Source organism: Mauremys mutica, chromosome 6 (assembly GCF_020497125.1).
Source record: "Mauremys mutica isolate MM-2020 ecotype Southern chromosome 6, ASM2049712v1, whole genome shotgun sequence".
Lineage (NCBI taxonomy): Eukaryota > Metazoa > Chordata > Testudines > Geoemydidae > Mauremys > Mauremys mutica.
The window spans coordinates 98,907,273-98,932,052 of record NC_059077.1 but is presented as its reverse complement, the minus strand read 5'-3'; the positions used below and the strand labels follow the sequence as shown (position 1 = coordinate 98,932,052).

At 42.3% G+C, this 24,780-nt stretch overlaps 1 protein-coding gene across 3 annotated transcripts in view; it reads left to right on the top strand.

Annotated features, from left to right (window-relative positions):
• Positions 1-922: 922 nt before the first annotated feature.
• Positions 923-24,780, top strand: part of FOCAD (focadhesin) — a 190,689-nt gene continuing 166,831 nt past the window's right edge. Inside the window, exons 1-4 of one of the 3 annotated variants that reach the window (XM_045020370.1) lie at positions 923-1,050; positions 13,032-13,121; positions 16,946-17,020; positions 21,651-21,805. In XM_045020370.1, the coding sequence (XP_044876305.1) occupies positions 13,065-13,121; positions 16,946-17,020; positions 21,651-21,805 (287 nt within the window). In that variant the 5' untranslated portion in view covers positions 923-1,050; positions 13,032-13,064. Of the gene's footprint in view, positions 1,051-1,129; positions 1,243-8,984; positions 9,002-13,031; positions 13,122-16,945; positions 17,021-21,650; positions 21,806-24,780 lie in introns of those variants that run through there. The other 2 variants (XM_045020372.1, XM_045020371.1) reach the window with 2 other exon arrangements.

Below are 24,780 nucleotides of genomic sequence, written 5' to 3'. Positions count from 1 at the left end.
TGGTCAGTAAGACCCCTCTTTTACAGCACAGAGCCATGGTTGCTGGCAGAGATAGTGGTGCTTCCCCATCCCCTCCTATGATCTCAGTTTTTTAACTGCCCCAGAATTTGATTCCCCCAGAGATCAGATGTTCAAACCCTCCAAATCAACCATGGCCAGTACTGGATGTTCCAGTGGAACCTATAAGAACCCAGCAGTAGGCAGATATGGGACAATCTGCCAACATCAGATTTTATCCTGACCTCTAAGAGAGATTGGTTTACTCCTTGAAAGTTTAATATCCCTTCCAAAATGTTTGTTATATAGGAACAGATCCTTCTGTAAACTTTTGAACCCTACAGAAATTGTCAGGGTTGTTTTATTTTGTGAAAATTTTATAAAAATAACTTTTTTTAGTATGTTTTACCTAACGAGGGTCCTGAACCAAAAACCTAGTTCCAAACAATCCGGACTTTGGGAAAGTTTGCATCTAGCTCTGCGCATTGTGGTCAGCTCATATCTCTATAATGGACCAATGCAAAACTGTTAATCCAAATGCTCCCACATTTTGGATCTGGATCCAAATTTAATGGTCAGGCAGAGACTTATCTTTAGATTAGGGCTGGGCTAAATTCTATTCTTGGTAACACCTGTCAAATCCATCAAAATCAGTGGGCTTGCAATTGCAAGAGTGTAACAACAGAATTTAGCCCTGTACCTGTACTAAAAACACAAGGCACACCACCGGGGCAAGGGGAAGCACGTGACATGCCGTGTGCTCTGGGCTAGACCAGCTCCTGGTTTTGCTTCCAGCAGCAGCTCAGAAACGCACTGCCGTGTGCGCTGTCTCTTTGGGGTGGATCAGAGGGTGAGGGCAGCGGATTCATGGGTGCAAGTGCGCATGTCGGGATCTCTGGCCGGGCTGCCTCGCGCCCAGGGAGCACAATCTCACGCTACAGTCTCTCCTTTGCCTTGCAGCAGGGGGGAGGGAACTGACGTTGCTGCGTTACGCTGCGGTGGCACGTGGTCGGGGAACGTAGCTGCAGCTTGCGGGGCGGGAGGCTAAGTCAGGTAAGCGGCGCAGTGGGGTTTCCAGAATGCGGGGGCAACGGCTGCCTGCTCTCTGCCCCTTTGGGGCGTCCGTTGGAGCGCCAGCGGCTGCGGCGTTCCCGCGTAGGCTGGGAGGCTGCCAGGCTGCGGTGGGCGGGGCGCCTGAAACTGACAAATCGCCCCGCTTTTGTGCCGTGATGCGGGGTGGATCTGGTGCGTCCCCCGGGGTCTGCCCTGGAAAGAGCGCCCCGGAGCCGTAGAAATGGGTGCAGAAGTGCTGGGTGTCGGGGTAGCTGCTCCCCGGCGGGTCTGACCGCGAGGGGCTGGAGAAAGACAGGTCCCCCTCCCCGCGCTGTGGGGGCGCCTTTCAAAACATCGAGGTGCAACTGCAGCAGGGCTGTTTTTCTCCTGTTAGGGTTGTGGAGAGCTCCCCCCTCCCCCCCGTGTGTGTATATGCGGGTCTAAAAGCCTCTCGGGCTGCGGTCGCAGGTTAGATTTTGCTGCGTGTCATCTCCTTCAGGTGGCCGCATCCTTAGACAAGCAAGGGTGTTGCCTCCAAGTGAGTGCCCTCGCCTGAAAAGTTGCCTTGAGGCCTCAAGTCCTGTTGATTTCAGTGGGAGTTGAGAGTGAGCACCCCATCTCACAGGCCTGGGTTGCAAATCCTGCCTTTGCAAACTGTCTGTAATAGGAATAATGCACATTCAGCCTAGCAAGTAGAAAGTCTTACTACTTCCTGTTACTCTAGAGTTCCCAGCTCCGACTGAAAGCTATTCCGGGAGATTTTTTCCCCCAACACAACATAATGTCATTTTTTTTAAATAGCCTATTAAAATGCCCTGGATTGCTTTCAGTAGTCACTGGGAGATGGATACCAATTCTGGGAGACTCCAAGCCAAATCTGGAAGGTTGGCAACCCTACCTGTTCTGCGAGCCCTTTCTGATGCTGTACTCCTCCTCCCTTCCCACCCCCCTTTTCATGGCAGACTGTCAAAGTCAGGACTATTGTCAATCTAATAGCTGTTGTGGGAAACACGGTGAACCATTAAAAGCATTCTACAAATTTAGAAATAAATCTGACCATTCACAATGTCTTCAGTCTTTTCCTCTCTATCAGTTTTATATTGCTGTGGACATAGGACCTCTTTGTTTTTTGAAAAATTCACTTGCTCCTGTTACTTATTCTCCATCCTACTCTTGTATTTGTGGTATAGTCATTTCCATAGCAATTCTGACACGTGCAGATTGTGGCTGGAGTGAGGAATGGGTGGCAGGAGCACGTAAACTTCTAACCTCTGTATTCTAAGGGTCTGTCTACACTGCCCACGTTACAACATGGCCACGCTGTGATGTGGGCAGTGTAAACACGCTTTATCGCCAGGAGAGAGCTCTTCTGGTGATTAAAAAACACCCCCCCCCAAATGAGGGGTGGTAACTTTATCGGTCCCGGTGATAAAGCACTGTCTATACTGGCGCTTTTCAGTGCTAAAACTGTTGTCACTCAGGGGGGTGTTTTTGAATGACAAAAGTTTTAGCGCTGAAACTGGCAGTGTAGACACAGCCTAAAAAAATCAACCTGCTGTGGATAAATGGCTCTCAGCTATGAGTCCCATTCAGCTGGAGTTGAAAATGGCTTAACTGAAGTGTAGACAGGACAAAAAATATGTTCAGCACTGTGTGTGCAATAAACTATGATTGAGACTTGGAGCTGGATCCTCCACTGATTTGGTTGCTTTGTGTTGCTCTGCTGATAAACCAGTTTAAACCAACTACCTGGGGATTTTCCTAGTGTAAGGAGAATTCCCCCACTGGCATAGAACTAGCATAGTGTCTCTACACTCCTCACACCCACAGGCCCTTTAGCATAGGGAGTGCTCATACTGAAGAGGGATGTGGCTGGAACACTCTTGCATTGTTGGGGGAATCCCCACTTGCTAATTTTTTTTTAAAGCCATAAACAGAAGGGCACAATTTTGTACAGCCCTTGGCTACCCTTCGGATTGGGGATCAGTAAGAATGCTCTAAAGCCACCTTTGCGCCCCCCCCTCCACCAGCTGGCCAAGTGCTTCCTCAGCATGTCTAAGGGTAGGATTTTTGGAGTGTGATAGTGTGACTGACTCTAGTTCAGCTGTAGGGTGACCAGACAGCAAGTATGAAAAATCGGGACAGGGGGTGGGGGGTCAATAGGAGCTTTTATAAGAAAAAGACCCCAAAATTGGGACTGTCCCTATAAAATCGGGACATCTGGTCACCCTATTCAGCTGTGAGGTATGGCCCTATACCGGGGTAATCAATTATTTTTTGTCAATGTACAGTCAAGGTCCAAACTCCAGAGAAAATAATACAGAAATAACAACAATAATAATAATAAGTAAAAAAATAAAATAAAAAAAATTAAAGATTTCATGGTCCATTCAAAAGCATCTGGCGGTCTGGATTTGGCCCATGGTCTGCTTAATGACTACCCCTCCCCTATACTGTTAATGGCTAATGGAATGCTGCTTTAGCTCAACAAAGCATGACTCACTTTTTAACAGTGTGTAAAATGATTTTATTCTGCCTATATTGGTAATTAAAGAGGTGTTGTCAATTTACTTTCTTGAAAAAGTGAACCTATTCTTGTTATAAGTATAACCGCAAAGGGTTAGAAAAGATACATTTATCTAATTTTTCTATTATGTTTATTTTGTGCATTTGATAGTATATAGTGTATACAGTCATTTCCCCTGGTTCTTCAGTTTTGTATATGTGTGTTTTGGGGGGGTGGGATGTAGTCTTACAGGAAGGGAAGATACAATCACATTTTCCTATTTTTGAAATGTTTTTCTAGGATCGCAAATAGGCTGGAAGAACTCAGGTGCCTATGTAGTATCCAAAACTACTTTAAACTCATTTATTTTTAGATTGACTGACTACTTTTCAAGTTGATGTTTTTGCCACTGACTCAATGGAACAAATCATTGTAATTATTGTAGACTAGACCTATAACAACTTTGGAAGTCAAATTGGACTTCTTGTTACTAAGAAATGCAGGACTGAACAAAGACCTTGATTCTGATTTCATTCAAATGCTCCCTGTAAGTAGAAAGCAGTATGAGGGGAAGTATGGGAACTACTATCAGAATGATCCAAATAGAATGTTTTCTATGATGTCATTTAGTCTTGTTTAACTTACATACTGTGGTGGGTTTTTTATTTATTTTTCTGCAGACTATCACAATACAAATCCTAGGTCTGGAGGGCAGAATCGTCCTTTCTGTTAGAGTTGACCTAGTCTTGGCCATCCCTCACAGTTTTATCAATGTGTTGATCTATTATGTATCGGGATACTTCTCATGCAAGTTGGCTTCATTAGGAAAAACAAACAGGAGTCTTTCCTATAGCTTGTGTTCTTTATTTATTCTTTGCTCTTGTGGGGTTTTTTTTACTCCTGCTCTCTAGCTGCTTGATGTATGTAAAGTGCCTCTTCACCAGTCATATTAGGAAAAATCTTATTGTCCAGTAGCTGAGGGCCAGCCAGGGCAATTGAAATTTAATTACTTACTGCTAACAAGGCAGGGTGCTGACCTACACTTAGGAGACTTGGGGGTGTATTGACTCATAGACAAACAATTTTGGGTCTAAACTGCTTTCCCTGCTTTTATTTAGTAAATGAATGTCAATTATGCAAAATTACCTAGTATTATAATAGTATTGGGAAGGGGAATAATTGTTTTCCTGTGGAAAATATGATGGCATTTTTGCTTCTATTTTCTGGAGGAAAAGCATGGGGGGGAAATAACTTCCAGCTCAGTCTGATATTTTATTGGGGCTTAGGTGGATTTGTTTTAAGGGACTACTGCTCTATTAACTTTGGCTTTTTATAAAATATTACCTATGCAAGAGTTCAGCATCTGATGTGGTGGGATAGTAAATTACATAGCATTCACGGTATTTTAAAGATTGAAACAACTTGATTATTTCTTACTCGTTTGAGGCCAAATGCTGCCCCAGTGCACAGTCTGAGAACCTGGAATGTGTGTTAGAGCAGTGTTTCATAGTGGTTTGCTAAGTACTTGTTCGTTCATAGAAACCTGACGGCTCACATGGTGCTGGCTCTTTTCCTTGTTTCCACATTAGAAGACAGCTAAAGTATGTTAAATAATTTCTAATACACCTCTGCCCTGATATAACACTGTCCTTGGGAGCCAAAAAATCTTACCGTGTTATAGGTGAAACCACGTTTATCGAACTTGCTTTGATCCGCAGAAGTGTGCAGCCCCACCCCTCCCGGAGCACTGCTTTACTGCGTTATATCCGAATTCGTGTTATATTGGGTTGCGTTATATCGGGGTAGAGGTGTATTACTTGTCCATATAAGCAATTGCTGTAGTTGCCATGTGGATGTTACATTATTGGGAAGGGGGGAGGAAGTGGCCCGTATGCTCCTAAAGGGGAGGGGAGTTAGTCTCTGGGTCAATCTTTCCGTGAAATAAGGTGCACACTATGAAAAGGCTAATGAACCCCTGTGCTAAAGTGATGTGTGAGTGGGAGGAAATCCTTTCCCTAGGCCAGGGGTCGGCAACCTTTCAGAAATGGTGTGCCAAGTCTTCATTTGTTCATTCTAATTTAAGGTTTCGCGTGCCAGTAATAAATGTTAACGTTTTTAGAAGGTCTCTGTCTGTAAGTCTATAATATATAACTAAATTATTGTTGTATGTAAAGTAAATAAGTTTTTTAAAATGTTTAAGAAGCCTCATTTAAAATTAAATTAAAATGCAGAGCCCCCCGGACCAGTGGCCAGGACCCAGGCAGTGTGAGTGCCACTGAAAATCAGCTCGTGTGCCGCCTTCGGCACACGTGCCATAGGTTGCCTACCCCTGCCCTAGGCCATGCAGTGGCAGTGCAGCTGTTCTGTAGCTTAAGAACTTGTCATCACCCCGTGGCTGCAATATGCCCTCTTGGCTAGCAGGTGAGAATGGAAAATAACTTCTGATGCACATAGTTGCTGCTTAACCACAAAGTACCTTGGGGTTCCCAGTTGGAATGAGGGACAACATTGACTTTGGCATCATAGAGTAAGGCAGTGTTTGGTACAGTACAGTGTATTTTAGTGGCTGTGTTTTTTAAAATTGTGTCAACAAATGACTTTGAATTAAGTATTAAACTAAGGTTGTTTTGTAAACTGAAGTAAAAACAAACACTTGTTTTGACTTCTTTCTGTTTGGCTCAGTTTTGACTCAACAGCTTCAATTTTCATAAAGTAAATGCAATTGGATAAGAAAATGAACTAAGAGAAAAATATTTGAACTCAGCCTTGTGAATGGAGCACGATTTCTTTTTCTCTTTTTTGCACACTAAGGGAAGGGGCTTACTAGGACACTGTATGTATTTTCATGCTCATTGGCCCCTTGAGGTCAATGGTGTAGTTTGAATGATTACAGTATCAGTAGATTACTTATTTTTAAGCAAAAAGCGCATAATAACGTTAGTGATCTATACACAGATCTATGTGTGGGTATTGTATACATTCCATGCCCAGGCATTGCATGAGGGGATGACTGAGGTCAATTGAGAGAGAATTTGCTGGCTCCACTTGCTGCGGTCTGTTATTTATAAATTGTGGCAGAGATTTTTCTGCAGTATAAGGTCACCTGCCTTTAGCAGTTAAACTGGTAGAAGCTATGCTTCTGTTCCTAGACTTTGCCTTCACTCTCCTCGTAGCATAGGTCCCAGAGAGGTCCATCAAATGATTGTCACAGTGTTTCCACCGTATGTGGCAATACCTATACATGGGAAGCCCAGAAATGGAATAAATTAACATATTTAAAGTCAGGATGTGAATGTGTTGGCTGCATGATTGGAGGTTTGCCTGCATAAGGCTGTGCTTACGCTCGCCTTTTAATGAGCCTTAACTTCAGTGAATATTGTCTGAAACCTCTTCCACTCAACCTCCCCATGAGAGTAAAAGTTTAATAGAACGCCAATAATGCTGTTTATAATAAGTTTTTAAACCAGTTTTTGTTGCATGTTAGGCCTGTAAATGTAAATAAATGCTCCAGTCAACTTAGTGTTCTGGGGATTAATGGTCTTCGTTCTGATGCACTTTGCAGTGGAGGCTGCCTTTCAGTTGTAGGGAGTTGATTGCTGTATTTGTGCAACACAAGGTATCATTGAAATGTAAGATATTATTATACTGTAATCTGGGTGCAGTTGCAGCAAAGTTTCTTTGATCTAGTGCAGTGGAGGGCAAACTGCGGCCTGTCAACGTAATCCGCAGCTCCCATTGGCCAGGAATGGCAAACTATGGCCCCTGGGAGCTGCGGGCGGCCATGCCAATGTAAACAAACTGTCTCACTGCCCGCCAGGGGATTATCCTGACGGGCCGCAGGTTGCCCACCACTGATCTAGTGTCTTGCTAGAACAAAGTTCAAAACTGAATTAATAGATGTATCTGTCCATAACTGGAAAGAACGTTGCTTTCTACTTCATTCTAGTGTGATGTTCAATTTTCCCCTTGCATCATTATTTGTATTCTGATAGTGCCCAGAATGTGCAAAGCACTGTTTACAGACACACTCGAATAAGGAATCTCAGTCCTAATGAGCTTACATTCAGGTCTAAGTCCTTGATTCTGAAAAGCACTTAAGTGCATGCTTATAGTTCACCTTTACTGCTGTAAAAGTTAATGCAGAGTGCAGGAAATATTGCTTCCTTTGTTCTCATAACTCCCATTGAAGATGATGGATGAGCAATTTGACCTAAAATGTATAAATACTTGGCTAGTTCACATGTTGTACATTGAATGTCACTGATCGAGTCATAAAATACTTAACTACAGCAGAAGACATACTACATTGGAGAGCTATTGTAGATAAGGCAATAATTGCTTACGTCAAATAATAGACTTCTGGTTTATCTACAAGCTGGGACATCTGATTCTATTTGTGTATAGAAGATTCAACACTTTTAATGATCCTGTATTGTTACTTCTTTTTAACGTGAATAATAAAAAGTGGCCCGCTGACAAGTTGTAGTCAGAAATGAATCTCTCTGCAAGATAGAGACCGTATCTATTTCCTCTGTTGATCTCCTGTATGAATGAATATCTGCTTTGTGCAATAAAATAAAATGTATTTTTATACAGTAGGGATTTAATACTGGAAACACTGACATGAATAGTCCTTACTCTCACAATAGTCCCATTGAAGTAAATGGAATTACTCTTGTGAGTAAGTTTGTAGAAATGTAACTCAGAAATACCAGGGGACATGACCCTGATTTAGCTAACGGGGGTTTGGGTTAATTGAGGTTGTAACAATTATCCTGTGATTGGTGATTCTGTGATTGATTCTCCTTGTATTGTGAGTTGCACCAAAAGATGTAACAGGCTCTAATGGGGGTGTGCCTTCAGGACCTGATTCTGTTCCAGTCAAGATCAGTAGAGAAATTCTCATAGCTTTCAGTAGAGGCAGGAATGGGCCATCATGTGTAGTGAAGGACAGATCTGAAGCATGTGCATATATTTTTTTGTATGAGTGCTTTTGCACATGTAGAACTATTTTTTAAAATTTCAATCCACTCTAGATTTAAAAAAAAAAAATTCCTTTGTTACAAAGGACATATTACTAAACTGGATTCAAACTTATTGCTTGATATTTATACTGTTTGCACTTCAATTTGAATGGTTAGCCAAGGCAAGTAAGATTCTAATTATTTTTAAGTTCAAGTTCTTGCGCACTGGCACAGTGTTGCTATTGTGTTTGAGAGCTCAACCTGGAAGGGAGACTTGGTCCATTCAAAAAACAAATCAAAATTATTTTTTAAGATATTATAAACAATTTCTTATTATTTTTTTATGCATTTTAAAAACAAAATCTAAATATAAGTCTAAGCTGAGAAATTATTTGAATTGTTTTTTCTTTTTAAATGTAAAAGACGCTGTGAATAAATCGCCTAAAGTTGGAGGACTCAGAAAGCAAATGTTCAAATAGCTGTAAGTAACTATGGTTGCATCTCAGCAATTTGGTTCATTCTGAGCTGTCCCTTTTTGAAATCAACAGTGCATGGATTGATGATCCTGCAGCCAAACTTATTATTTAAAGAAACATTTGACCTTATGTTGTACTGCTGAGGCACTACATCTTGATTGTAGTAAAGTTTTTGATACTGTCTCACATGACCTTTTCATAAAACAAACTCGGGAAATGCAACCTAGATGGTGGGTGCAAAACTGGTTGGAAAACCATTCCCAGAGAGTAGTTACCAGTGGTTCACAGTCATGCTGGAAGGGCATAATGAGTGGGATCCTGCAGGGATCAGTTCTGGGTCCGGTTCTGTTCAATATCTTCATCAGTGATTTAGATAATGGCATAGAGAGTACACTTATAAAGTTTGCGGACGATACCAAGCTGGGAGGGCTTACTAGTGCTTTGGAGGATAGGATTAAAGTTCAAAATGATCTGGACAAACTGGAGAAATGGTCTGAAGTAAATAGGATGAAATTCAATAAGGACAAATGCAAAGTACTCCACGTAGGAAGGAATAATCAGTTGCACACATACAAAATGGAAAATGACTGCCTAGGAAGAAGTACTGCAGAAATGGGGGCAGTGGGAAGCGGCGTGGGCTGAGGGATACGCTGGCCGCCCTTCCCGCAGCCCCCATTGGCTTGGAGCAGCGAACCACGGCCAGCGGGAGCTGCGATCGGCCGAACCTGCGGACGCGTCAGGTAAACAAACCAGTGTGGACCGCCGGGGGCTTTCCCTGAACAAGCGGGTGGCCCGACTTTGAGAAGCACTGGTCTAGAAAACTTGAACTATGAGGGAAGATTGAAAAAATGTGTTTTGTTTAGTCTGGAGAAGAGAAGACAGAAGCTACGTATACACTAGAATCTTCAAAGCGCTGCTGTGGGAGCTCAGGAGATGCTCAGGCGTGGTGCAGTCCTGACCCTGCGCCCCAGCCGGAGTCAGGATGAGCAGCGTGGTGTGGCCCCCAACCCAGCGCCCTGGCCGGAGCACTTGGAGCGGGGCCAAGACGCATGGTGCGGCTCATGGACCGGCTTAAAATGGCTCACAGGCTGTAGTTTGCCCACCCCGGTCTAGATAATATTTAGTCCTGCCATGAGTGCAAGGAACTGGACTAGTTGACCTCTCGAGGTCCCTTCCAGTCCTATGATTTTATAAAATCATAGGACTGGAAGGGACCTCGAGAGGTCAACTATATATATTTAAAAAGTGGGCAGTAACATTTTCAGTCTATTGGCAGATGTGACTTTGCTACAAGTTATATTTCTGTGTTTGAAAATGAGGCAGGTTGGGACAACAGCCACTTTTCACAGGATGATTGTTAACATTTGGCACAGATTTAAAAAAAGCTTATGCTGCCTTATGTAATAGTGGCTTTGTCCTCAGATCATTCTTTTTCAAAGATAGCAGCAATGATCTCTTCACAAGTCTCCTGTGACAAGAACTCAACTGTTTTTGGCATCTTTCCTCATGAAAGATGCTAATAAGTTTTAACGACTGTACTGGTGTGGGTGGGGTTTTATCATTCCAGTTCATTCTTTTGACACTAGAATGACAAAACCCCTGGGATGGATTTACATGATAACCAGTCCATAGTAGCTACTCTATCACTTTCTAGGAGGTGAACTCTGATAGAAACTTAGGCTGAAATTTTAGTTGGGTAGCAGGTAATTACTCAAATTAGAATTAGGCCAGGACACTGAGGTTGACAATTCTATATGAATAGGATGTGTCATGGGATCTTGAATGGCCACAGGTGGCCGGCAAGTTTTAAATCTCATTTGAAAAACAAAACCATGCCCTCTTCTGGGATGTTGGCTTAGTACCAAGAAGGAAAAAAGCCGCCAACTGAATCACCAGTACCTCTTCCTGTTGGTCTCATATCCCAGTGCTGGGTAGGCCTATCCTTGCTTTAACTGGTGAAATCTGACAGTGATGCTAGGGAACAGTTTGGTGTAACTGTTATCTTCAAAGTATGTAGTGACTGTACTGGGCAGTGTAGACAAGGCCTAATTTTGTTATTTATGTATCTGCAGCTCGGCAGTGACTATAGTGCTGCATTCTTCTGTTGATTTTTCTAGTGTGCCCCTCCTTTCAGTTACTTTCCCTGCTTGGGGTCCTAAGATCACCAATGGGTTTTATTCTTAAATTCTGGAAAAATAATACATTTTTGGCAGTGCAGCTGTAACCCAGTGGTGCCAGTTTCTGTGAACAGGACTACACTTCTCAGGGCTGTTAGTCCAGCACCTATCATAACTAATTTTTGTAACTTGACTACCTGAATGGTCCCTTGGTTAAGTCATTAGCCTGGGATTTGAGAGACCTGGGCTCACTTCCCTGATCCACCAGAGACTTATTGTATGACTGTAAGTCACTTAGCCTCTCTCTCTCTTTTTCCCGCTGTTCCCCATTGGTAAAATGAGGATACTAGATTTCCACCCCTCACAGGGGTATTGTGAAGAAGAATACATTAAAAATTGTAAGGTACAGATACCACAGTAGTCGGAGCCATATAAGTTCCTTCGATAGAAATTCACTTCACCAGCATGGGCTGATTCTGAGAGTTGCTGTGCATCTACACTTCTCATAGTAAGAGTGGTAAGCACTCAGCACTTCTCAGGATCAGGACCTTTGGGGCTTTGCAACATGCAAATGCGTGTGATGATGACACATCAAGGATTAGTCTGCAGGTAACTACGTTGTGGTTCATCCAGGGGGTAGGGAACTGGAACATCCTGCCTCAGTTATTCACTCTAACCATTCATGTGACCTTGGGATAGTTACTTAACCTTGTGCTGCTTCTTGTGTCAAATGAATTCATGGTCCATTGTGGTCAATTTCACGGTCATAAGCTTTTAAAAAATCACTCTCATGGTTTGAGATATTTACATCTGAAATTTCACAGTGTTATAACCATGAGGATCCTAACCTAAAAGAGGATTGTGCGGGGGCAGGGGAGGGTGTCGCAAAGCTATTGTAGGAGGGTCGTGGTATTACCACTCTTATTTCTGCGCTGCTGCTGATGGAAGCGCTGCCTTCAGAGTTGGGTAACTGGAGAGCAGAAGGCAGTGCAGATGTGAGGGTTTCATGGTGTGCGGGGGTCATTACTTTTGGGGGGGCAGGGCTGGCCTCATGGGGGAGCAATGGCATGGGTGCCTGAACCTTTGTAGGAGTGGGGGGGCACCAGTGCCGGAACTGGGGAGGCCAGGGGCTAGGCCCCCCTCTTTTTAACATGGGCAGTTTAGGAGGCAGGGGGCAGCATTTGCCCCTCCGCCAACTGCAAACCTTGGGCAGGTGTGGAGCGGTGCTGATTGGGGCTGCGCTTTGCGGCGAAGGAGCTGATAATGGTGCCCCCCCCCCACAGGGGTGGTATCCCTAGCCTCTGTTTGCCAGAAGCTGGGAATGAGTGACAGGGACAGATCACTTGGTGATTACCTATTCATTCACTCTGGGGCACCTGGCATTGGCCACTGTCAGAAGGCAGGATACTGGGCTAGATGGACCTTTGGTCTGAACAAGTCTGGCTGTTCTTATGACTCCTCCTCCTGTATCTGGGGCATGATGGGCCAGGAAGTGGGGCAGGGTTGCAGAGCTGCCTGCAGCTGAAGGTGGTTCCCAGAGGTTGGTTTGAATTGGCTCCATGAGTGGCCCCTGCAGGGGAAGAGGAAGTCCCATCCCTCCCCAGCCCTGCCAGGACTAGCAGCTGGAGTCCAGCTCATGGTAGGTAGTAGCCCTGGCTGGGGCGTCCCAGCCCTGCCCCTCCTCAGCAGATTTCACAGGGGAGATGAAATTTCACGGTCTGTGATGTGTTTTTCTCGGCTGTGAATTTGGTAGGGCCCTGCAAGTAAACCACCTTATGGTCGATGCTAGTAATCCTAAGTAATCCTTAGATCTTGCGGTCTGAGTGCAATGTAATAAGTTTTTAGTTGTGTTTATTCCTCATGTGTAATATGCCTTCTTTTCTAGTCCTAAACAGTATATTTTTAATCTATGTTGCAGAACCTAAATTAATATCATGTAAAGGAACCAGAAATGTCAGACGATATCAAGAAGCGGCTGGAATTTCCTAACGCGCTTATTCAGTCACAGGTAATTAACTTTTTAATACTAACCTAGTGAATTGTCACATTCAGAACTTTTCATTTTATACACATACCTTTTCCTCTGCATCCCTGCAGTAAAGAGACAAAAATAACATTTCTCCTCCTTTGCCATTATAGGCATAAAATCAAAGGCAGCAGAGCTTTCTGATATAATAAACACTGGCTAATCAGCCTGACTGCACAATCCAAACATCAAATCCAGTCACTCACCACTGCAAAGAGCTCTCATCTTACTTTGCAGAATAGATCAACTGAATATGACAGGAACTCTCCAAGTCTGCAAACTCTAAATGAGGCTGGATGGCATTAACCACCCAACTGCCTTGACAGACTTTGACCCTTGTGGATGCCTTGTCGCTCTGGAAGTCCTTGGGAATATTTAAGCCACCACCTACTAAAAACAGATCCTTGCTACACCTGGCAAGTCGGAGCCAGTAGAGAACAGCTGCACTCATCAGAGAATGGCTGAGGGTGCTGATTGTTAAAAGTTACATTCTGGTTGGCTGGCTAAGCCTCTCTGATGATGTCACAGCCATAAACCAACTCCCAGTGGTAGAGTTGGAATCTCATCACGCAAAATAAAAATATATCTCTACGCCCATTATTTTTAATGGGTCAGAGAATAATAATAGAATATGGTTAAAAATATGTCGTCTCTACACCCATGATTATTTTTAAATAAAATATATATATATACTGTTTTTAGCTGCACTTTCCCTTTGCCTTTCTCTTCTTCCTGCTGTTCTGCCTTAAAAATTGAAACGCCATGCAAAACTCGTAATTTTTGTGGCAACCTGCTTCCTCAGCAGGACAGGTCACTGTGAACAGTCTGTACATCTCAGAGCCTTTGCATTGCTTCCACATTTAACCCCAGCTACACTGATTTACAGTAATCCTGTCTGTTGGAGATGTATGTAAAGCAGCATGACTAGATCCTTGTGTTGTGGGAAGGGGTGGAGTTGCCTAAAAAGCTGGAGGTAGAAGGAACGTATTTTTCATCACTGATGAAACCGGATCACTAAGACTTAATGAGAAGACAAACAGGACCCTGACGCTTTGAACCACCTGATAAACCAGTGTCAGATTCCTTCAGTGGAAAAGGGAAGTATCCTGGTTCTTTATAGCATTTACCCCTTTGAAACAGCAGTGAGATTTGCTATCCATTGCCCTGGGTGGTTATCTTTTAAGGTCACTAGTATTGTGTTTGGGCTTTGATTACTCCACTAGCTCCCACTTTGCTTCTGTTGCCAGTTCCAGAGTTTTACCCTGATCTTCAAAGCCATCAATTCATCAGGAGCCAACTTTCAGGACCCAACGGTATAAACGACCTCATCTCTATCTGTGACCCCCACAAGAAAGCTGCACTCTGGGACAATGTGGCTTACAAAGACCAGGGTAAATGTGTGACGGCCATGTTCTTGGTCAAGGGGGTCTGCCTGTGAAATGATGTCCCAGAGGAGGCTAGGTTGATCCCAGAGTATTACCATTTTTATTGTATACTGCAAAGCCCTCTGTATTGATAAAACTTTCCCACCCTAACCAGAGTGTCTGTAAGGATGGGGTTGTGAATGTGTATCTGAAGCACCGCTGCTTATAACCAGGAAAGAGATGAACAGAAGGCCCACTGAAGTCCACTAGGACAGTGTCATGCAGATCTAACCAGTTAACTCGTGTGGCGCTCTCCATAGACAATGTTAGATATCTGACTTTGTGCCATTCTCTTTCTTGGTTTACATAATAACAAGACACACAGTTAATAACCCATCTATTTTTTTTCTTTTTTTGGTAAAATATGTTAAAATACTTAAAACAGTGCATTGAGTAACCTCATTCTTGTAATCTAGGACAGAGTGAACTGGTTATAATTTGCGGTTGTGTGTTCTGGAAATGTGAACTGTTAACTAGAAGTATTATTACTGGTTTACATTTATAAAATCATGGCATGCTATCCACTAGTGTCTGAAGGAAGATGTAATTAAACTATAAAAGGAAGAAGAGGGAGCTTGGAAATGTTTAAAACTATCTACATTCCTGTCCCTTCATCATTTTTTTACACACTAATGAAATAGAGGTGCTATTTTTTCCTTTAGCTGGCATCCCAGTTTTTCCTCTCAGACACTAATGATCTGCCCTAGCCAGTGATGAATAAATTCAGCTTTTCTTTTGGATACAGTAATACCCCTAAGCATCTTTATATTTTTATTGTGAAAGGATCTCTCGCAAAGACTTTCTGTTTAGAGACAGCAACACAAATGAAACAAGAAAGAGCAAAGAATGAGATATGAGCCAAAACTGTGGCTCCAAAAACCTGTACATGTGCAGTTGTTTAAAATCTGAGCTGGAATTGAGAATTTCAAGCAGTCTAGGGGACTTTGATACATCTTCCATTAAATTAAAATTCAACCCTCTATCTAAATTTTACTGATGAACCTTATTATTGTAATGGATATAAACAAAACGTCAGATCTGAATAATCCCTGAACTTTGGAGGTTTTTGGAATTCAGATATGAATTTGTTGCGTGAGCCCATCTCTATAAAAGATAAAACTTAAGTTGAATGCAAGGGTTAAAGGTAACTAAGCATATTTGGCATTAACTACTCTGTGCAGTGTGGCATTTAGAAGCAGTGGGCCTCATGTAGGGCTGGAAGTCAGGAGACTGTGGCCCTGTTCCCAGCCTTGCCGCTAATTTGCTGTGTGACTTTGAGCAAGTCACTTAATTGCTCCCTGCCTGAGTTTCCTCACTTGTTCAGTGGGGAGTGTAACGCTGTGTCTGTAAAACACTTTGAGATCTGTGGACAAACATAGCTGTACAAGTGTCTGTTGTAAGAGCTGATGTTCTAAAGCAGGGGTGGGCAAACTTTTTGGCCTGAGGGCCACATCCGGGTATGGAAATTGTATGGTGGGCCATGAATGCTCACGAAATTGGGGGTTGGGGTGTGGAAGGGGGTAAGGGCTCTGGCTGGGGGTGTGATCTCTGGGGTGGGGCCAGAAATGAGTTCAGGGTGCTAGAGGGGGCTCCAGGCTGGGGCAGGGGGTTGAGTTGCGGGGTGTGGGGTTAGGGCTCTGGCTGGGGGTGCGGGCTCTGGGGTGGGGCTGGGGATGAGGGGTTGGGGGTGCAAGAGGGTGCTCTGGGCTGGTACCAAGGGGTTCGGAGGTTGGGAGGGGGATCAGAGCTGGGGCAGGGGATTGGGGCACAGGAGGGGGTCAGGGGTGCAGACTCCGGACGGCGCTTACCTCCCGACCAATGGGAGCAGCGGGGGCGATGCCTAGGGTCGGGGGAGCGTGCTCAGCCCCCTGGCTGCCTGTACACATAGGAGCTGGAGAGAGGACCTGCTGCTGCTTCTGGGAGCCGTGTGAAGTGGGGCAAGCCCCGGACCCTACTCCCTGGCAGGAGCCTGAGGCCCGGATTGAAACGTCTGGAGGGCCAGATGCAGCCCCCGGGCCATAGTTTGCCCACTCCTCTTCTAAAGTATCAACAACTTCTGATTAGGGTTTAGGTCCTAAACATGAGAGTTGTTCCATGTGGACGGACCCTCATGTCTATGCAGAGCTCTACTGAGGTTAGTTTCTGACAGGATAATAGTGCAAGGTGATATTGCTGCAGACTGGAGATTGGTGGTTCTATGATACATTTCAACTTCTCTTGCAAATTGTTGTTTGGCATCTCTTTTTATCCAGATGTTGCATTAACAAGCTCTTTGGCTTTCCTAGCACTGCAGCTGCAGCTTTGATCTTGGTCCCCTTTCTAAACAATAGTGCAGAGTGCAGCTTTAGCTGCATATTTTAATTATTTCTGTGTCTTTTATAGGCAGTGGGTCATCTTATTGCTGCAGTGCTAAAAGAAAATGTTTTATCCGACAAGATCAGACAGTCTACTAACCAGGTCTGTATTACTTTGTTTTCAATTTCTCTCCCATATCAGATTCCAAGCTTCTTCTGTGGTCTCCCATACTCTCTGGTTCATGTTGAATAAAGTTGCAAATGCTGTGTTATGTTTTAGAGCATACAGCTGGAGATTGTAAATCTCTGTGATCTAAAGGGTAACCATTTTTTTCCATTTTGAGACCCAGTGGCTAATAGTAACCAACAATAGAGTGATAATGTTTAACTGGCTGCTAGACTTCGGCTGATGACAGTTTTTTGTTTTCTAAAATTTGCATCACTGCAGACAAGAATTTAATTGTGGGATCTGTGATGCTAATGAACTTTTCAAACAGATTATTATGTAATGGCCCTAGATACATCATTGCAGTTTGTATATTACAATCTTGCAAGTTAGACCTCAGAGTTAAAATTGCAGGACATATTTAATTTCAATTCTCTGTAGCTAAATGTTTCCTTTTGTATTAGCAAATTAGGATTCATATTTCCTTATGAGACAACGTGACTCAAGGCCATAATTTACTTTTCAGTTTGTCCAACCTTTGTTAGTTGAGCGGCATAGAAAATGCCAGTCATGATGAGTGTCACAGAGCACCATAGGAGAGGGCTCAGAGTTGGCATTTCCTTTTCTCTAAAGGTGACCTGTAAAAGGGTAGAGGGAAGGAATGGTTTTGTGGCTTTTTTGTTTGTTTTGGGATAAATAAAGACCTGAAAGATATCATTTACAGAGGTGGGGTTTTATGTGTTTTCCTTTAAGATATCAGGCATGCTAAGTCTTGCTTTTTTTTTTTATTAAGTTCTTGACTAAAATGTTTTAGATAAATTGGTGTTAAGAAATAGCAAACAAAATCCATAGAGTTTAACAGCTTGAATAAAACTGCCTATCTTCCCCATCCCTCCCCCATGAGACCCTTATTCAGGAAGATACTTAAGCATGTGTTCAACTTTAAGCATATAGGTCATGCTCATGTGCTTAATGTATATTTCTTAAGTACCTCAGTGAATTGGCTTAACTGAAAGGAAAAGAGTACTGAAATGGGGCCTTAAGCAAGGTTTGCTTCCTTGTGAATGTAGTTGTGATGTCACTATATTAGTAGTTCTCTAGCCATCCATAGAATCTTCTATGGTAGACATGAATTTCTAAAGTTGAAAAAACCCAACTCTTTAATTTTTAACCTCTTCCCTCTCATCCTGAAATATCTTAAACATCGGTTTTAAAAAAATGAGACAAACCCATTTTTTCCTTTTGCAAGGTGTCTTTAAAATGAAACAAACCTTCAGGGATGTAGGCTAAGATTTTCTTTCAGAGTAGTGTAGGGGATTTTGATGGACATATTCCTTTATTTTATATTGACGATACATATCTGATTGCTCTAGACTGCTCTAAAAATCTGTCCCATTTTCTATTTTATGTGGTCTTTACACTTTTATAAGCGTATTGGTCTCAACTTCAGAAGGACTGAGTTTAGGTAAGAAGGACACTCAAGGTATTTACACCCTGAATGAAAACTGCTGTAATATTGATGAATATGGGAAATGCACATGTATTTAAAGTTGGACATGTGTTTAATTTGAGCATGGGATACTGTTGGGAAGAGAGGTGGTCCACCTGACTAAGAAGGGGAAGAGCCAACTTGCCAGCCAGTGAGGAGGGCTTTAAGCTAGGTTCAAAGAGAGCAGGTGACAAAAGCCCACAGGTAGATATAAAAAAAGGTGACCTTAGTAGAGACATTGTGGGGGAAATGAAAAATTATGTGTGGTTAGATGTTTGGCTGTATGTGTGTGTGTGTGTGTGTTTTATCTGTGTGCTGCCCCAGCTCTGCGCAGATAGCTGGCAGCAGACCTTGAGCGAACTGCCCAATGACCACAAGATTAGTTAAGGTACGAAGGCGCCAGGGCAGGTTTATTATTGACAAAGCACAGTAATAGCACCTGGCAGACTTTACGAGGATACTAAGACATGTATGCCCGTGACAGTGAATGCAACTCAGTGAATGGCGGGACTTCACATTTCCCCCTTGGCTGGACAAAAGATTACTCCCTCTATGATACATTTTATACCCTGATACAAACAAGTTCATACTGCCTTTGACATAATTAATTACTGCCCCCTGATGTGGCTAGTTATTACCCATCACCTTGTACATGCTGGTTTGATTAAAACATTTTTATTGTGTACTATATCCTGACTGTATCTCTTAAGAGGGGTCAGTGTGTTTTTGTTGTTTTTGGGGAATATTTTTGTACCATTCTTGATATTGGGACGTTTTGGTACCACTTGATATTGGGTTGTGTTTGTGTGAGAACTGTATGCTTAGCACTTCTTAGGAATGTGTATATATAATTTGTGGATTATACCAAGCTGGGAGGAGTTACAAGCACTTTGGAGAACAGGATTGGAATTCAAAATGGAGAATTCATTTGAAATCAACAAGATGAAATACAGTAAAGACACGTAGGAACGAAAAATCAAATGCCCAACTACAAAAGGTGGGGATAATTGATTAGGCAGTAATACTGGTGAAAAGGATCTGGATTAGAAATTAAATATGAATCAGCAATCTTATGGTGTTGTGAAAATGGCTAATATAATTCTGGGTTTATTAGCAACAGTATCATATGCAAGATATGGGAGGTAATTGTCCCGCTCTGCTCGGCACTGGTGAGGCCTCAGCTGGAGTATTGTGTCCATGTTTTATAAAAGATGTGGACAAATTTGAGAGGGTCCAGAGGAGAGCAGCAGAAGTAACAAAAGGTTTAGAAAACCTGACCCATGAGGAAAGGTTGAAAAAACTGGGCATGTTTAATCTTGAGAAATGAAGACTGAGGAGGGACCTGGTAAGTCTTCAAATATGTTAAGGGCTATTATAGAGGATGGTGATCAGTTGTTCTCCATGTCAGCTGAAGATAGGACAAGAAGCAGTGGATCATCTTCGTCGACGTGACGATTCCATTTGAAAACAGGACCCCGGCCTTCCGCGAGGCCCGAGCCCGCAAGTTCGAAAAATACGCCCCCTTGGCGGACACCCTGCGGTCAAAGGGCTGCGAGGTCTGCACCGACGCCCTGATTGTTGGGGCCCTGGGTGCCTGGGACCCTTGCAATGAACGCGTGCTTCTGACCTGTGGGGTGGGCCGTCGCTACGCATGGCTCATGAGACGCCTAATGGTCTTGGACACTATTTGCTGGTCTAGAGACATCTACACGGAGCACATCACTGGCCACCGCCAATACCAGGAGTGAGCGGGCGTGACCCCGTGCACCCGCAGGGGTGAGGAGACTTGTGAACCCCCCCTGCTGGACTCTATTCCCTGAGCCCTAAATCCACCGAACCGAACTCCACCATGTGAAGGTCGTCCCATCCCCATTATCCAGCCCGCTTATTCATGCCTATGACTGTCTGTAACCTGTTTGTATGAGTAATCTACCCCCACTGCCTCCTGACTGTATCTTGATCCCACCCACCGTACACCCCACATTGGGGACATGACAGACTGTATATGGTATATGCTGTCCAATACCAAAACGCTAATATCCCCCTACAACCTGTATGTTACCCCCAATGACACAATAACTGACGCTTCAAACACTTTGTATCATTTATTTTCAAATATTCTCTAATAAACTTTAAATCTGGAGCAAGAGAGATTTAGGTTAACTATTAGGAAAACTTTCTAACTATAAGGATAGTTCTACTTACATCTTCTGTGTTCTCTTTGTAAAGGTTTCAAAGTGTTGACTTGTTAGAGTTTAAAAACATGTATTATCCTTTTACCTCTGCTCACAAACCAAATAGTAAATAGTAAATCAACCAATTAACAGATGTGTAGCATCAAAATAACAAAAAAAGGGCCTGATCCATAACACAGTGAAATCAGTGGATTTTGGATCAAGCTTCCCTGTATTCACAACTCCAGGTTAAGAACATATTTTGCTTAAGGTTGAAAGAATTTTAAAGTCACTTCAGTTCTACAGAGGGATTATTGCCCATCTGTAACAAATTCAGACATTTGGAAATGCAGCAGCTCTAAAAGCAATGGTTCACAAACTTTTTCCATCGTCTCCCTCTCCCCTCATCCATAATCGATCCTGTCCGTGCTCCCTCCTCCCCCTGCCCAGGAACCAAACTGAAACTTTTCATGGGAAAATGTTGCTTCCAACAATAAATTTTGAACAGAGATTATTAATTTGAAATTTCTCATGGGAAAACAAACTGCATTGGTAGCAAAAAGTACCTCAGTCTTTATTAAAACGTTCAGATTTAGTAATCTAAGGTATTAGTAGCAATGTAAGTAAGGAAAATATTTAAGACATTAACATGACGGTGTTGCTTTGAGGTTTGAAGTTTCTGTGTGTTTATTGACAGAAAGTAAGAGAGATTTTTTATAAATGACCTACTTTGGCAGCGTCTTTGGATAACAGAGGTTTGGTTGGCTTTGTCTTGCTTTTGTGTTTAGTAAATACAGTAATGCCCAAAGAAAGCAGAGAACCTGATCTTAGTTTCACCTACTCTTTACTTTAAGTTGCATCTCTGAGAAGATGTCAGGCAGGGTTTTGTCTAATAGCTTCGAGTGAATAGTATTTAACTTCTGTCAGCATTCTAAATGATTGTTCCCCATTCTTTTGATTTCAGACTCCTGCTTTGAACTTGCTCTGGGAGAAGTGCTGCAGTGAGAATGTGGTTGTGCGAACAGCCTGCTGCGAAGGCCTGGTGACCCTTGTTGCACAGGATTATGCAGAGTTCAGTTATATTCTCAATACCGCTCTCAACCTGATTCCCTCTGCCAGGTAACATTCATTCACAGTATTTGGGGCTTTTTGTTTGTCAGGTATCAGTAAAGTTTTACGTCCCATCTCTTGTCCTAAACTTAAAATGTAAGCTCTCTGGGCCAGGGACTGTCTTTTCTTCTGTGTTTGTATAGTGCTGAGCACAATGGGGTCCTGGTCTGTGACTGATGTTCTAGGTGCTAGTATAATACAAACAATAATAGTTGTGCACATGTACTTTATGCACTGCAAGTAGTTCCATGGACTTCATTGGGGCTTTGGTGCATAAAGTTGAGCACATACTATCACTCTGCAGGTTTGGAGTCTTGCTTATTGATTTAAAAAGACAGATACTGTTTTCAATCACCATCTAATTAAACATAATACACATACATTCCTCTCCCATTTCAGCTTTTATTAAACTGAATTTCAAATATAGAGACTCAGCATGTCTTCTAGCTTTTTAATAAACAGATCAATTAAAAACAGGAAAAACAGTTGCAAAGACATGGTTTCTTGATTGGGAACTACATACCAGGATGAGGTCAAGGTAGGTTAGAAAACAATGAAAGGGGTATCTGACAGGTTTTTTCTTAGAGATGTCTAATGCAGCAGTTCTGCAAACTGTAAAGCTCATATGTAATTTGACCCATGTAGTCCCATTTTATTTCATGTGTGAGAGTAATTTTGCATATATGAATAATCCCACTGGAATGTTTAGGATCTTTTCTGAAAATATTGATGGGGATGCAAGAGCTGGTTTCTGGTCCCTGTGCTGCTGCAGATTCACTGTGTAACCAAGGGCAAATCAATTTATACTTCCTCTGTAAAATGGGATTAATAAAACTTAACATCTCTCAAGGGTGTTTTGGGATAAATGTGTTGTGTGGTGCATAGATAATATACTGCTGAGCATTATAAAAAGCCTATAAATAAAAACACATGAATATAGTCAAGTACATGAGTGTAATAATGTTTGAAGATGTATTTTGTTAGTCTCCTTGCAAAGTTCAGTGAGATACTACTCTGTCCACTGATTTATGGCAAGTGTTTGGTTTTTAGCACTAAGCCTTTCTGCATAGAGAACACTAGTATATTTTCTTGCTCAGAGCTATTAATTGATGCTACACCCGTGCTGTATTATGGGATCATGGTAGTGACCCCATAGTCAAGATTGCAGGAACCATACCATTCAAAACATATTTGTAACTAACCCCTTTTAACTTTCACAAAATTAGGTTTAGGCTGAAATTTCTTGTGCTTAACTTCAGCCAAAGGTGATTTTAAGTTTGTGTAAACTCAGCTGAACCATTTCAGCTTACTCTGAAAACTTGCTACAAGGATGTCTGCTTTAGACCAGGTTTACAATATTTTGATTGGAATTCCTGGACAAAAATATTGTAAATATGTATTACAGGAAACTGGCTAGTGTGTGCACATGTTGCCTTCTACAGGATAGAAGTAGAACAGTTCAGCTGTGTGTCATAGCTAACAAGTTGTAGGTGTGCTTTTGGAGTATGAGGATCTCAGTCCTATCCCTGCTGCTGCTATGAAGTTTTAATTAGTTGTGGTTAGCAGACTAGTGACAACTGTGAAATTCCTATATGGCTGTGAGTTTGCTACAGTAGCAATAATTTAATAGAATATAATTTTAATCAAATTTTGTACTTTAGAAAATGTGTGTAAACCAGGACATTCAAAGTCAAGGTTAATGTTAAAAACAAATGTGTGAGAATGTTGAGTTAAGATATTTCAAACGACTTTAACTGTACCATCATTTTCACACCACTCTATTCACCCTGCGTGTGAAACAGATCCATGCCTGTGACTGGTATCTCAGATGGTTGATATGTTAACCACTGGCTGTGTTGGCAGTTTACCCGTGAAACCCATATAATATATAAAAATCTAGTATATTTTGACATTTTTCCTCTGACTCCAAGAATTCAAACCACATCCACTATGATTTGCAAAACAGTATATGTAGCCGAACCACAAAGGTATATGGGTTTAAAATGTTTTCAACCACAGGGAGTAATGACTGACTAACCTAGCCTTTTCTTCTTGGTTCATTTTAACATTGATCTCTTGTTGACCCTCCCAGGACCTTGGCAAGCTGTTCCTTCATCCTGTTCTCTGCCAGATTTTTATTCAGATTTGTTGTGGGGCTTAGCAACACTGAGTGCACTGTGTCTTTAAAGGCATGTAACTACGAAATTGACTGTCAATGGCAGCCCAGCAGAAAGGTCATCAAAACTGATGGGCTCCTTCCAGTTCTGTTTAAAGCAGGTGTGTGTTAGAACAGTGAAGAAGACAACTTTCTGCCCTCAGCAACTCTCTGCATCTTCTACAGTGACTTTGGCAGGGGTTTAGCATACCTGCTGGTCTTTCTGCTGTGCTACCTATTTCATATGCCACGAAGGACATCCTGTATTCTGGGATGGGCACTCCAGAGCTCACATGGATTGATATTTTGCGTGTGACACCTAATCATTTCACATTCAAATTATCATCCTCACTTCTCCATAAGTTTCCTCCTCAATCAGTTTTAAAGCTCTGCTGATTTCCTCTGATCCTTTAATACTACCTTCCTTACAGAATATTCCTATGGAATTTCATCTCATTGGGTTTTTTAACAGCACTTTTTACATAGAAATCTAAAATGGGCATTTTTTGTTTTTTTTTTAAGAAAACACTCTTGAGAGATCAATGCTTTATAGAACAATCATTAGGAATTAGGCCCTTTGATATTACATAGTACTATTTAGAAAAAGATAATATTTACTTAGAGCCTGAATTTCATGGAATGTCTTGAAGTATCTTTAACTTTCCTAAGAATATCACTCTTACAAGGAATATTTGTTATCCCAGGCTTCCATGCCTTGTTTCTCAGCATAAAGACAATGGAGCAGCTCTTTAACTGGTATAAATTGTCACAGATCCATTGACTTCAGTGGAGTTTCAATAATTTACACCATCTGAGGATCTGCCCCAAT